The sequence below is a fragment of the Nicotiana sylvestris genome, chromosome 10 (genome assembly GCF_000393655.2).
Source record: "Nicotiana sylvestris chromosome 10, ASM39365v2, whole genome shotgun sequence".
In the NCBI taxonomy this organism is placed as follows: domain Eukaryota; kingdom Viridiplantae; phylum Streptophyta; class Magnoliopsida; order Solanales; family Solanaceae; genus Nicotiana; species Nicotiana sylvestris.
In genome coordinates this window covers 8033033-8047956 of record NC_091066.1, presented here as the reverse complement: position 1 = coordinate 8047956, position 14924 = coordinate 8033033, and the positions used below count along the sequence as shown (strand labels likewise).

Here is a 14924-nt window from a genome sequence, read left to right as displayed (position 1 = left end):
CAGTATATTATGCTGGACCGGTCTCTGTTGCAGCAAAATAATGGCTATTTTTCATTGACTTCGTAAATGTTGGTTATTTTTGAATGACCAGTCCGAAAACTGGCTATACCGTACTATTTTTACTGTTTAATCGTGTATTACAAATACACATATTTTTATTTCACATCTTATTCCATGTAATATAATACATGAGCAATGAAAGAGGCAAACAAACAGCATATTACTAATGTCTATTTTTATCCATGTATTATACAAGACATTATAGATCAAACTAAACGAGCCATAAGAGTTACAAACTATAGTTAGAATTATGTCGTTGACAAAAGTATTTGTACGTGTACAGAAGATATATATATTTTAGTAATTATTGATTTAATGTAACTCTCAAATGTCTAATTATTGAAAAAAATCTACCAAAAAGTGATCTTAAAAGGTAAGGTATTTTTTTCATTACATAACTGGAGAATACAATATTCTACGTGGCTGAAGAAAGTTATTTGGTTTCTCACACGGTGTTCGGTGTTAGGTACTTATATTTGGGGTCCCGACAAATCTAAATTTGCCACATAAGACTCGTTAGATAGGGATGCGCTTCCTATCATTTTCAGAGCTCGAACTTGAGACATCTAGTTAAAGGTGAAGAGATCTTATTCATCCCACCGTAACCCTTGGTAGTGATCGAAGAAAGATATTGATACTAAGTACGATTGATATTATGTTTCAAAAAAGATATTTATGATAAATAATTTATTTTTTAGTATTTGAGTTTTTCACTTTTCACCAAATAAAGGAAAATAATTTCGGTGATTCTTCGGCGAATGCTCTAACCTACACTTCAGACACCATTATCAATCTCTAGTACTCAAAATTTCATCAAAATACTAAACATTTCGCTAACATTATTACTAATCTTTACTAAATATTTTTCTTAGAAATTATTTTTCACTCTTCAAAAAAATACATAAACTTCTTTAGGAAAATATTTTCATAATTAAGTAAAAAAATCGTTCTCTTTTTTCTGTTCAATAAATTTTGCAATAATTGAAAGATAAAAAAATTATTTTTTTTGGGAGAAACAATACCGCCTAAATTATTCTCTCTTTTTTTTTTTTGCTCAGTTAAATTATTCCACTAAATTCAATTCGACTCGACTTCGGAAGAAATAAAAAAATCATAAAATTCGACTCAACTATTAAGCAGAAAGCCAGTACGAGAAAAGAAAAAAGTGCAAAAGCTAGGGTTTGGGAACTTCACTTCTTCCCTTCGACCTTTGGCACATATATTTTGGAGTCGAAGATAATTAGGGATTTCGCCGGAAATAATTGGGGATTTCGCCGGTAATAACTGGGGATTTTGCCGGAGATAATCGAAGCTACTGTATCGCCGTTGTCTCCGGTGTGGAGTGTATTGCTTTTGCCTTCCGATTTCCGACTATTTTCTAATGGAAGAGAAGCACAAGTCGAAGAGAGAGGAGGAATCGAAGAAGCGTCACCGTGATAGTAAGGAGGATCGAGGAGATCGCGACAAGCATAGGGACAGAGACCACCATCGTTCCTCATCAGATAAGAAGGATCGAGAGAAAAGCAGCCGCTATGATAGAGAAAAAAGCGCCGATGAAAAGTACGGCGAGAGGGATAGAGATAGAGATAGAGATAGAGATAGAGATAGGGCAAAGCACAAGGATAGACACAGGGATAAGGAGCGTGAAAAAAGCAAGGGCCGTGATGATAATGATGATGAAAGACCTAGTAGAGATAAAGTTAAAGAACGAGAAAAAAAGGATAAGGAGGATCGTGAAAACAGAGAGAAGGAGAGGGAGAGGGATAGAGAGAAAGAGAGGGAGAAGAAGAGAGATAGAGAGAGAAGGGAGAAAGAGAAAGAGAAAGAAAAGGAGAGGAGGGAAAGGGAGAGAGAAAAGGAGCGGAACAGGGAAAAGGATAGACACCGTGAAGTAGAAAATGGTAGCGATGATGAAGCTGATGCCAAGGATCGAGATAGAAAGAGGCGAAAGAGAAATGATGATGATCATAAGGAGAGGGAGAGGGAGAGGGATCGTGAAAGGAGTAGCAAATCCAACAACAAGCTCAGGGAAGATAGCACTGATGAAGTATTAGCAGAAGAAAAGAATGAGAAGAGTCGAGAAGAGGATTTTGCTGAGGAGCAAAGGAAATTAGAGGATGAGATGGAGAAGCGAAGGAGGAGAGTTCAAGAATGGCAAGAGCTAAAGAGAAAAAAAGAGGAGTCAGAAAGGGAGCAGCTTGGTGTTTCTGCAGGTGCTGAAGAAGAACCTAAATTGGGTAAAACTTGGACTTTGGAGGGAGAATCTGACGATGAAGATGCTGAGGGGAAACATGGGATGGATATTGATGTGGATGATAATGACAAGGCGATGGATGATGATGATGGTACGGACAAGGTGGTTAGTTCCCCTGTGATTCAAAATGGCAATGATGAGTTAATGGAGGACGATGATGATATTGACCCGTTGGATGCTTTTATGAACTCTATGGTTTTGCCTGAAGTTGAGAAGCTTAATAATGCCGTAGTCAATAATCTTGGTGATGGAAATTCTAAAAATGGTACTGATAAAGGCGAAGAAGAACAACAGCCTAAGAAGATGAGTGTGAAGAAGACTATGGGAAGAATTATCCCTGGTGAAGATTCGGATTCGGATTATGGGAACGTTGAGAATGATGGTGATGATCCTTTGGAGGAAGAGGATGATGAAGAGTTTATGAAACGCGTGAAGAAAACCAAGGCCGAGAAACTATCAATAGTTGATCATTCGAAAATTGACTATCCTCCTTTTAGAAAGAATTTTTACATAGAAGTTAAGGAGATTTCAAGAATGAGTGCTGAAGAGGTTTCTGCTTACAGGAAACAACTGGAATTGAAGATCCATGGAAAGGATGTTCCTAAACCGATCAGAACGTGGCACCAGACGGGACTGTCCTCCAAGATGCTAGACACTATAAAGAAACTGAATTATGAGAAGCCCATGTCTATTCAGGCTCAGGCTCTGCCGGTAATTATGAGCGGCCGAGATTGCATTGGGATTGCTAAGACGGGTTCTGGTAAAACTCTGGCATTTGTATTACCAATGCTAAGACATATTAAGGACCAGCCTCCTCTGATGTCTGGAGATGGTCCTATTGGGCTGATAATGGCCCCTACGAGAGAGCTTGTGCAGCAAATTCATAGTGATATTAAGAAGTTCACTAAGGCGATGGGTCTCATTTGTGTGCCCGTGTATGGAGGCTCTGGGGTTGCTCAGCAAATTAGTGAATTGAAGCGAGGAGCTGAAATTGTTGTGTGCACTCCAGGCAGGATGATTGATATACTTTGCACAAGTGGTGGAAAGATTACGAATCTGCGAAGAGTCACTTACTTGGTCATGGATGAAGCTGATCGAATGTTTGACATGGGATTTGAACCTCAGATCACAAGAATTGTCCAAAACACACGGCCTGACCGTCAAACAGTCCTGTTCTCTGCAACTTTTCCTCGCCAGGTTGAAATATTAGCTCGTAAAGTATTGAACAAACCTGTTGAAATACAGGTAGGTGGTAGGAGTGTTGTGAACAAGGATATAACACAACTGGTTGAGGTGAGGCCAGAAGGTGAAAGATTCCTTCGGCTCCTTGAATTACTTGGTGAATGGTATGAAAAAGGAAAAATTTTGATATTTGTTCACACACAGGAGAAATGTGATGCTTTATTTAGGGATTTGATTAAGCATGGTTATCCCTGCCTCTCCCTTCATGGGGCAAAGGATCAGACTGATCGCGAGTCCACCATATCCGACTTTAAAAGTAATGTGTGTAATTTGTTGATTGCTACTAGTATAGCAGCCAGGGGCTTAGATGTCAAGGAGCTTGAACTGGTAATCAATTATGATGTTCCGAATCATTATGAGGACTATGTTCATCGTGTTGGTCGGACTGGTCGGGCTGGTAGGAAAGGTTGTGCCATCACATTCTTATCTGAAGACGATGCAAGATATGCACCTGACCTTTTGAAAGCTTTACAACTGTCAGAACAAGTTGTTCCAGATGACCTGAAAGCTCTTGCAGATAGTTTCATGGCGAAGGTGAATCAGGGACTTGAGCAAGCACATGGGACTGGTTATGGTGGTAGTGGTTTTAAATTTAATGAAGAAGAGGATGAAGTGAGAAGAGCAGCCAAAAAAGCACAGGCAAAAGAATATGGATTTGAGGAAGATAAATCAGATTCAGAGGATGAAGATGATGGAATTAGAAAAGCAGGCGGCGACCTCTCTCAGCAGGCTGCCCTTGCTCAGGCTGCTGCTCTTGTTGCTGCTTCCAAAGCGAGTATGGCTTCAGCGGCAACTCCAGTTTCAGCTGGTCAGCTTCTTCCCAATGGTGGCTTGCCTGTTGCATTGCCTGGTGTACTTGGTATTAATATACCAGGTGCAACAGCAGCTATTGCTGGAAATGGACTGCCAGTTGGCTCTAATGATGTGACAGCCAGAGCAACAGCATTGGCAGCTGCCTTGAACTTGCAGCACAATTTAGCGAAGATTCAGGCCGATGCAATGCCTGAACATTATGAAGCGGAATTAGAGATAAATGATTTCCCTCAAAATGCTCGCTGGAAGGTGACACACAAGGAGACTTTGGGTCCTATTTCTGAATGGACGGGAGCTGCCATCACCACTCGAGGACAGTATGTTCCACCTGGCAAGGCACCAGGGCTTCTGGACAGGAAGCTGTACTTGTTCATTGAGGGCCCCACGGAACAATCTGTCAAGAGAGCAAAAGCAGAACTGAAACGTGTTTTGGAGGACATTACCATGCAAGCATCATCTCTTCCTGGTTCGGCTCAGCCAGGCAGATACTCAGTTGTATAAGAATGAATGTCCTTGCCATTTTTATAATTCTTCATTTCTGACTGTTACATATTCCAGGCAAATTATTTCTTAAGTTTTGTTGCTTGATTTCGAGATGACATTGCTTGTAATGATCTATACAGGTTTAACAGGATACATGGTTATTCTCCCTGATATTCTAAGTATTAGCTTCTGAAAGAAAAAGCTCGACTCGACTCAAGGGCACTGATAGCACTGACCTGCCCGATTTGATTAGTCCGACTTTGGCTAAACCCTTGTTTGAAACAAAACTTGGGTTTTTCTTCTTCGCATCACATTCTCTCTGTTTCTTACTTTACTCTTCTTTTCCTTCGTGATTAGTCATGGTTTGCTATATGATTATGTAAACTGTTATTATGAACTTGAATTGGAACAGCCGCAGGGAGATTACATAGAGTTGCACAGGAAGAGAAATGGGTATCACTGATAACTTTGAGCATAAATGCAACAAGGAGGATCGCAGGTGCTCGCAGACTGCCCAAAAGGTTTTACCCTAGTTAGTCCCCTTGCAATATCTCTTTCGAATTTTTCTCATACCTTTCATTTATTGAATCTGAAATTTTTGGTTTTCTCCTTTACGACTCCAAAGAGCTTTGAGTATCAAAGTAATATGTTTGTAAGAGATGCTATACTGAAATGGCCCAAATGAAGGAAAATGCAAGGAGCTTTTTAAAATCAAGTTATTGGTTTAGTTCATTTTTTGTAAGGATTATTTTAGCTCATTTATGGGTTTAGTTCACTTTTGAAACACCCTTCTAGCAGTTTTGGGTTACTCTTTTATGAGATATCATCTAATTGTTTCCTCCGTCATATCATATTTGCTGTGTTTACCTGGACAAGGCTAAAGTAACAACTACAAGTTAGTTTGATATGAAGAAAAAAAACATCAATTAAAGTCTAAACTTTAAGTAGTTAATTGAATTTGAATTCTTAAGAATTGTAAATATAAAGAGAATAATGTTATTATTGGAATTGCATCATGCATGTTGGGACCTCCCAATGTGGAAAGGGTTGTCAATATAAATTGGGATGGAGGGACCGAGGGAGTATACCTATATTTCACATAATATTGCAGGTTATTTTTAAGCGTCATTGCTATATGATATGTAATGATTGGGATTAGGAGTTTTAATTAGTTAGGCCTATTTGGTTGCTAAGTCCCTATTATCTTAGATTGAGGCAATCTTTAAGCATCAGATATAATCCATAATGGTAATGCCTCCATATATCTAAATAATGTAATTGCATTTCCATGTGTAGCATAATCCAGTTGTCTCACTCAGGTTTTTACTTAGGTTTTTCCTTTTCTCTCAAATCATTTGTAGGATCCCTGATGCTTATTAGGTGATTGGTCTACTTTTTGTTGTATTTGAGGCTGAACAGAACGTGTCTTTCTGACTTAATAAATTTCTTTTTCATATGTGCATCCTGATAGTGGAAGAGAACGGTCAAAAGCAACTTTTGCTGGGCCAGGTTTTACCATGAAACTATCGGTTTATCGGACCGATGGGTTTGCGCCTTCTTGAAAGCATGTGACACTTCCTGAACTTAAATGCACGTTCAATCTTGAGAGCATTGGGGCGAAAAAATCTTAATGGTCCAAATTTTACATCTCTAGGCTGGGTGTTGTAACCAAAGGAACCAATAACCATCATTGAGATAATCTTCCTTTTTTAATGGTGCATCCGAGTCTATGTAGTTGATGTTTCATATCTTTAATTTTTTCTGTGAATCTAGGTAAATGTCAGTGAGCTTGGTCTTGTCACCCCTGCTGGAAAATTTGTATGGGGTAAGGTGTGCTTTCGGTGTTTGTTACTCCATCGTCTCTCTAGATATTTCTTTTAGTTGCTGCTATGTTGTTTGGATCCTCGAAAATGCTGCTGAATTTGACAAGGACATTTTTGGAGGATCCGAGCAAACATAGGTTTCTGATGATTCATTTCTCAGATGGTGAATGCAGGGAAACACAGCCCTATTGACGAAGAACCCTGAAAATGATGGTTCTATCAATGCAGTTTGCCTTGTATAGTAGTTAAGTATAGAGGAGAAAGGGGTCAATTTTGTGTTGTAGACTTGCATAACTGATCTATTAGTCTCATCAGAATTTTCTGATGCTGGTTTTGTAGTGATGTAGAACACCTAATGGAGAGGGAAAAAGGAAGTATGAAGCAACACTTGAAATCTATCATTCACCTAGTGGTGTGATAGTGCTCCTGGGTTAATTTATACATTATGTTTTCCACTTCATAATAATGCTGGAGGTGAATTGCACCTTGAGCTTTGGTATAGTGGTTAGAGCTCAACACATAATGTGTGGGTAATGTGCACGTTACAGGCTCGAATCTTGCTGCTGACAAATTTTGGTATTTAAGGTGAGAAGGATGGAGGGCTGGGCATGTTGTCCACCAAGTTTCGAACAGTGTGCTACTAGACTTAGATTTCTAGGTTATAAAAAGGAGTTCCTGCAGGTGGATTTCGATATAGGTTTTACAAGTCTACCTTGTTAATCAGCTGATAACAGCATCAAATTCTATGAGCTTTAACTACCAATATAATTAACAACGGTAGCGCCCCTGCAAGCTTCACAAGGGGTTATTTTGTCAGACACAGCCCCTGTTTGATCTGGAAAAATAACAAAATGTTGCTTGATCCATTTATGGTGTTGATTGAATCCGTAGACAATAGGGAACAGGATGAGGAAAATGCTTTTGTGTTTTAAAGTGGGATTAGTTTAGCTTATATGAATGTTTGACTCCTTGTTGATTGGGTATGTGAATTTTTACCGTATTCCATAAAATATTACTAGCTCCTTATATCGTAGCCGTGCTTCAAGTAAACATTTTCTTTTCTATAAAACTTATCGTACAATGTAACCAAGCAACTCCGAACAATGCAAAAATTTTAGAAATACCTTGTGCATTCAAAAGAAAGGAGCTATGTTTGTACAATTTTCTTCCCCATGTTTGGTTTGGCGAATTAGAGGAAAGGAAAGCAAATGGCAGAAAGTTAAATTTTCTTCAAGTTTCCCTTAAGTAGCAAGCATCAAGAATTTTCTTTTGAAAAAAAGAAAAAGAAAAACGATCTGTTCTCACAAGCGATAATGGAATGAAGTTGCAATTTACTAGTTGAAAGCTAGAAACTTAGCACAACAACATTGAGGATAGCTTTATTGCTCTTTCCTCTGCAGTGAGTTAATAGCTCTCTCAAGCTTTTTACATGATTTTTTGTCCATTAAAGAAATACCTTCCCCTTGTCAACGCTAATTCTTGTTTAAAGTTTGTTGTTTTAATGCATCTTACTCGCTATTCACGGCAGAATTCTCCCTCGAATACATGGACAAGTTGTCCATATTAACTCTTTTGTTTGTATGGTTCGAACGTTAACCCGAGACAAGTGCAAATCACTTCCATGTATTCACACAGCCTACCGGTTAATAAAGTAGACAAGGACTTTAAAAGACTATGATTCACATTTTAGGAAAAACAAAAATACAAAAAAAAAAAAAAAAAAAAGATACATCAAGTAATTTGTGTCTATTTGTCTAAATTTTAATTATTATTTTTGGGCTTATAAGGAGATTTATATTAGAAAGTAAGTAATGTAACGGTTTTAGTTATTACAAGTCAAGATTGTTCAAATGTTCAAGTTTTTAGAACAATCCTTATTGAAATTTGATAAAGCAAAGAGAGGAGGAGATAAGTAGTATGGGGGATGCTATGGCTGTCGTCTATCTGAGGGTGTGAAGTTCATGCCATGCTTAGCCAAGGTATCTGCTACAATATTAACTTCTCGATAACATGTCTAAGCTCCACGCGACTCAGAGTGACCTGCAATAAAAAATAATAGGTAAATAAAATTCATTGCCATGTTCGACTATGGTGCATAGTACCTGCGAATCAGTTTCTACTTGAAGCGCCCAGAGGCTAAAGTCCTTAGCTAACTGTAACCATAGCCGAAGTGCTACTAATTCAGCTTCAGTAGCAGAGAAGCAGATTAAACTGTAAATCCAAAGATTCAGTAATTGTTGGAGTTGCGAAAAATCCCTATAGCTCCCACTCTGTGAGTCGTTTGATTCAAGGCTTCGTCGATGTTAACCTTAACGAAATTATTAGGCGGAGACTACCATTTAATGTAAAAAGTGCACGTATTAACTTTAGGATAACGGACTGGTGAAAGAAAGTAAAGTATATGATTAGGGGTGTCAATGATTCGGTTCGGCCGGTTATTCTATAAAATTTGTACCATATCAATTTTTCGGTTATTCTATTATGTATAACCAAAATTAGACTTTTCGAAACCGTCCCAATCATGTCGGTTTCTCTTCGGTATCGGTACGGTTCGGTTAATTTTCGGTATTTTTTTTATATCATGTAAAATTCACCAGTAGAAGTGGAATGCAATAACATACATTATTTTATTGGACTTAGCAAAACTATCTAGACATTTTTACTGTTTAAAGGGTGATGAATTAAAAAAAAGAAGAAGAAGAGATGGCTAGAGTATAGATCCATCAACTATTCTACAACAGCGTAAAAGAAATCAAACAAAGTCAAAGAAAATATAAATCACACGAGTTGAAAGATATACCAAGCTGAGACTCAAGAATAAAATCTATAGAAGATTAAATATTCAAAAAGATAAATCCAAATTATATGAAAGGAAACATATTCAATACATTGTAGTTTGCTACTCATAATCGCTAGAATACTTTGTATCTTGCTAATAAAGATACTTGAAATAACTTAGTTTAAGTAAAAGTAGCATAATAGGTTTTAAGAATTAGTATTTTGAGTTTAATTACTTGTTTGCTTGTAATGGTTTTCATAATTCCAAGGCCCAAAGAAAATTTAATGCATTATTACTTTTAAACTTACTAAATAAATATATTTTCTACATGTAAAATTAATTCGGTACGGTTCGGTATTTTTTCGGTTTACTTTTATAAAATAAAAAATCTACCCTAATTATCGATGCGGTTACAGATTTATATAAAAACCTACGGGTTTCTTAAAAAGAAACCTAAAAATCGGTTCGATACGGTACAGTTCGATCGATTTAGTCGATTTTCGAATATGCATTGACACCCCTCGGTATGATGGTAGACAACTCCTTGCAGTTGAATCGAACAACATCGTTCTAAATAAAATCATTTAAATACACGGATTTTACTAAGGTAGGTATCTTTTTATAGGTAGACATATGTTTTTGCCGACCCAAACCAAACAACCAAAAATTAACATAAAAAGCTACAATTAATGTCTCATCACCCACTTCCCTCCACTAACTGTCCAAAATACACCAAAGAGCACATCTCCTTTAAGATACTTCTCTCCCCTTTGCATAAATCCCAAACTCAACACACACACACACACACACACTTTGAAACTCAGTTAATCTTTGCAAAAATGGCCACTTCAATTTTCCTCTCACATCCTCTTTTTCATTTCCCTCCTTTATCATCAAAACACCATAAAATTCCAACTCCCAAACAAACCTCAGCCATAATAGCATGCCATCCCTCCATCAAACACACCAAGAAACCATTTTTCAACTCCCATTTTCCATTTCCTTACAAACCCAGAAAGGAAATTTGGTCTATTTCAGTGGGAAGAACACAAATTGATGATAAAGATGAAATCTTGGTGGGGGAAGATTCAGCTGAATTCCAGTTATCCAAACAAAAGATTTCATCTTGGGTTTATTTTACTGGGATTCTTGGTGTTGTTCTTTATGTTCTTAATGTTATTTGGATTGACAATTCAACTGGTTTTGGAAAATCATTCATTGATGCTGTTTCAAGCATTTCAGATAGCCATGAGGTGGATATTTATTGCTTATTTTCTTTGGTTAATTCTGTTTGTATCTTCTATTTTTTTTTTTTTTTTCTGAATTGGGTCTTGAGATATTGCTTTTAGTTTTATTCTTTACTTGGTTTTAGTTTAACCTGTTACTCCTTTCATATCATTCATTTCATTTGAAAAAGAAGCTTGTGGTGTTAAATATGCGTTATAACATTTGTGTGGCTATAAAAGTTTTTCGGGTATAAAAATATGAAGTTTAAAGTTAAATGTGTTTTCAGGTACTAAAATGTGTCATTCTTTTTTAATGGACTAATAAGTAAATAGTGTTACATAAACTGTAATTGAATTGAAATAGGAAAATCTTTTCTAAAGAAGAAATTTTAAATGAAAAGAGAACTACTTGAGGGGAGTTACATTATTCTATTTTCTTTTTCTTTAACTTTACTCGATAGTGATCCTAAATTTTGTAGTTTTCTGACAGAGGACGGAGTTCCCACTTCTTCCTCATTTGCAGTCCTTGTTGCATTTCACTCAAACTTGGTATTTTGACAATCTCAATAAACATGCTTTTGCCGTGCTTGGTTATATTCTATATGCATATTTTTTTAATGGTGATGTCGAGCCAGCTTTTGCGCACCTTTACTATTTTACCTGGTAATTATATCCTCCTACAAGTATAGGTGTCGAGTAACTCTACCCGCCAAGCGTTAGGCATTACCTAACTCCTTTTTTTTCCTCTGCGAAATTTGAACCCTGGTCTAACAAGGTCTTTGTTTGAGTTTCATTGACTGCTAGCTCACGCATTTGGGTGCAATATCATCTACTAACTATTATCTGTTAAATTTGGTTTGAAATTGAAGTAGGGGTCAAGATTCTTAATTTCTGTTATCTAGACTTTAGCATATAAATAATAGGACCTTTCTGTTCAGGTGGGTGTTAAGGTTCTTGCTTGAGTTAATAAGTGCTAATTGTAGCAAATATATTGCTCATTTGAGCTTGACTAATGCCTGGGGCAGTTAAGTTGGAATTGGCGTATGCGCTAACATATTGCGGCTACAACTTTGGTAGTTTGGTGAATAGCTACTGTTTTGTCTGACCTTCTTTTTCTTTTTTCATTGCTGCTCTTTTGTCTGTAGTAACTAAAATATCATGTCATAAAATGTGTGACTAGCAATTCTTTGTGTCACTCTCTATTACATAAGTTATGCAAGATTATTTCACTTATCTAGTGACCTAAATAAGATGTTTTACAATCATGATTTGTTAAAAAGAAGAAGGTAAAAGAAATATCTGGAACCAGTGGAATAAATGTCATTCTTACAGTTCCAAGAATTGTTATTTTAAAAATTTAATTACGAGTGAGTTTAGGACTATATTTCAGGACAATAATATTTTTGCATAGGTTGTTAGACTTTTTTTTGAATCTCTTGAGAAAAGTGCTCTTTCTTCTTTTTCTTCCTTTTTTATTCTATTGTTGGTAGTGATACAGTTGGAGGTGTATCTATACTTCATAGGTATTAAGGAACACATTGGAATTAAGTTACTTATGATATGAAGAATGGGACTTAGGCATAGTTGTTGTTGTTTGTTGTGTACGAGGCAAGTGATGCATATGAGTTCTTGACGAATCATGTGGCAAACATACAGTTGTCTGAAGCTTCTACGCTATTGTTTCTTTCTTCATAAGCTTTCTTGCCTTCCACTTTGGCTCTCTTGGTCACCAGCATAAATATTATTCTTTCGTTTTGCATAATTAAATTTCTGTTTGCTGAGTGTTTATCCAAATATTTCTGCAGATTGTAATGCTTTCCCTCACCTTGATTTTCGCAATAGTCCACAGCGGTCTTGCTAGTCTTAGAGACAAAGGAGAGGAACTCATTGGAGAACGTGCCTTTCGTGTATTGTTTGCCGGGATATCTTTGCCATTGGCAGTCAGCACAATTGTAAGTTTCTACTCCACTGGCAGAAACTGAGAATTTAGAATCTTTTGGTAACTTCTATAATTTTCCTGTGCAATGCTTGATAAATGGAAATTTAACATAACCAAAGGTTCTTATAATGGTGTACAGGTCTATTTCATTAACCACCGATACGATGGAGTGCAATTATGGCAATTACAGAGCATAGCCGGACTTCATGAACTAGTTTGGTTCTCTAACTTTATTTCCTTCTTCTTCCTATACCCATCGACATTCAATTTGCTAGAGGTAGCAGCTGTTGACAAGCCCAAGATGCATCTTTGGGAAACTGGAATTATGAGGATTACCAGGCATCCACAGGTATTAGTCAACATTCACTTAATTGTGACTTGCTGTTGTGTAAGATACCGAGTGAATCTGATACCATAAAGTTCCTTGTCCTGAAACACCATTTTGTACCTTTTAGTGTCAATAGTCTTTCTGCCAACTTCAACTATGGATTCATATCACTTCACTTTGTACCTTGTATTATTTTTTAATTTTCCAGGATATAAAAGACGTAATAAACAAAGGAAGGAGGTTTAGATATGATGATTTGTGTTTATAATTTCAGAAGTGTTCAGGACTAGTTTCTTAAGGTTTATACAAGTGTATAAAACTCATCTTACTGTGTGAAACTATATTTTACTTTTGATTCACAGAATCCAAGTATTGACTCTATAACTCAAAGGGTTTGTTAAAGGAGTCAAATAAGGCATGTCACAAAGAATAGTATTACACGAAGAGGACGGATTTGCCGCATGATGAGCTTTAACAGGAAAAGAGGTCAAGATTATTGTAATCCAGTTCTGATAGTGCAGAAAAGGAAAGAGACCGTCCTATTGATGAAGCTGTTCCATAATTGAGGATTTTCAGTAAAGAGGAACCCTTCAAGTCTTGAAATTTGAGAAAACAAGTCTCCTTTACATGATTGTTATCATTGTTTTTGAGCATATATGTTAAACATTTTTGCTTTTATTTGCTGCTTCATTGCCAGGTATTGTTATTCTTTCTTTCATAGCTAATTGAAGCCTATGTTCTCCCTATCAGATGGTTGGGCAGGTGATATGGTGCTTAGCTCACACGCTGTGGATCGGGAATTCAGTTGCAGTGGCAGCCTCAGTAGGTTTGATAGGACATCATCTGTTTGGTGCCTGGAATGGAGACCGAAGGTTAGCCATACGACATGGTGAGGCTTTTGAAGTCGTGAAGAACAGAACGAGTGTCATTCCATTTGCAGCTATCATTGATGGCCGCCAAAAGTTGCCTGAAGATTATTACAAGGAATTTATCAGATTGCCATATATATCAATAACAGCATTGACATTAGGTGCTTACTTTCTCCACCCCATTATGCAAGCTGCTAGTTATCGGCTACACTGGTAGTAGCCCTGATGTCACAAAACTCTTTCCATACAAGAAATCGCGAGTCCAAGTTGTACATTTCAAGATATATATAGGTTGCTATTGACTATTTAAAGACAACTGTCGGAGCAACTATTACACTATAAAGTTTGCCTGGAGTAGGAAAGCTAAGAAAGAAGAGGAATATGAAGGATTCAGTTTATTGCTCTTAGAAATATACAAGTTTCAACTTTGGTTTCCTTCAAATTCTATATTGTGTATTATTGTATATGTCCTTGTTCTGACTTTATTTAAACAACTATAAGAGAAGATATAATACAGGGGTTATGATGGGGATATTGCAATAAATATATTACTACTTACTTACTACTTATGGTTTATCTTTTTATAGATGGGAGAGGGGAATGAATCCAATACTGCGTTTGGTTTGAGGGTCATACACGGTTATAAAAGAGCAGCTCGGTGCAGGAGTCCGGGGAAGGGCCGGACCACAGGGTCTATTGTATGCAACCTTACCCTGCATTTCTGCAAGAGGCTGTTTTCACGGTTCTAACCCGTGACCTCCTGGTCACATGACAACAACTTTACTAGTTACGCCAAGACCCCCCTTCATCTTCAAAGACTATATGAAAGATATTAAAAAGTTGAAGACTTTTATTGTGTGAAAGTGAAAAATGAGTACAGTAAAATATCACGAAGACACTGACTATAATGGTGTTCAGATTAGTTTGCACACATCTCGATTATTTCACGACTATTTGTTACTTCTCATCAACATAGGTACCGAGAGTAAAAAGAATTTGTACGTGCTAAAGTTAACACGAAAAAATAATAAAACAAAGAAGATAAAACAGGGAGAATTATTGGGGACGTTGACTATATGCGAAAGGTAAGAAGACAAGCAATAGAATG

At 36.9% G+C, this 14924-nt stretch overlaps 2 protein-coding genes across 13 annotated transcripts; both read left to right on the top strand.

Moving 5' to 3' along the window:
- Window positions 1–1154: 1154 nt before the first annotated feature.
- LOC104238888 (DEAD-box ATP-dependent RNA helicase 42) lies at window positions 1155–7159 on the top strand. 12 transcript variants are annotated; one of them, XM_009793396.2, is made up of 4 exons: window positions 1155–5373; window positions 6626–6677; window positions 6849–6919; window positions 7015–7159. In XM_009793396.2, exon 1 carries the CDS (start codon window positions 1442–1444, stop codon window positions 4868–4870), a length of 3429 nt encoding a protein of 1142 aa, XP_009791698.1. In that variant the 5' UTR covers window positions 1155–1441; the 3' UTR covers window positions 4871–5373; window positions 6626–6677; window positions 6849–6919; window positions 7015–7159. The 12 variants fall into 12 exon arrangements, with proteins under 12 accessions (XP_009791698.1, XP_070016668.1, XP_009791691.1 ...); XM_070160567.1 differs by having other exon boundaries at window positions 6836–6919; XM_009793389.2 differs by having other exon boundaries at window positions 6836–7159.
- A 2981-nt stretch (window positions 7160–10140) lies between these two features.
- Window positions 10141–14371, top strand: LOC104238890 (15-cis-zeta-carotene isomerase, chloroplastic). The gene is made up of 4 exons (XM_009793397.2): window positions 10141–10707; window positions 12486–12632; window positions 12759–12968; window positions 13698–14371. Exons 1-4 carry the CDS (start codon window positions 10144–10146, stop codon window positions 14031–14033), a joined length of 1257 nt encoding a protein of 418 aa, XP_009791699.2. The 5' UTR covers window positions 10141–10143; the 3' UTR covers window positions 14034–14371.
- Window positions 14372–14924: the final 553 nt, after the last annotated feature.

What these genes read in the sequence shown, in the direction of transcription:
- LOC104238888 (XM_009793396.2), top strand. Translation starts at nt 1,442, where the DNA reads ATGGAAGAGAAGCACAAGTCGAAGAGAGAGGAGGAATCGAAGAAGCGT.
- LOC104238890 (XM_009793397.2), top strand. Translation starts at nt 10,144, where the DNA reads ATGTCTCATCACCCACTTCCCTCCACTAACTGTCCAAAATACACCAAA. An exon ending in CATTGGCAGTCAGCACAATT is followed by an intron (nt 12,633 to 12,758) that starts GTAAGTTTCTAC and finishes AATGGTGTACAG; the next exon opens with GTCTATTTCATTAACCACCG. An exon ending in GGATTACCAGGCATCCACAG is followed by an intron (nt 12,969 to 13,697) that starts GTATTAGTCAAC and finishes TCTCCCTATCAG; the next exon opens with ATGGTTGGGCAGGTGATATG.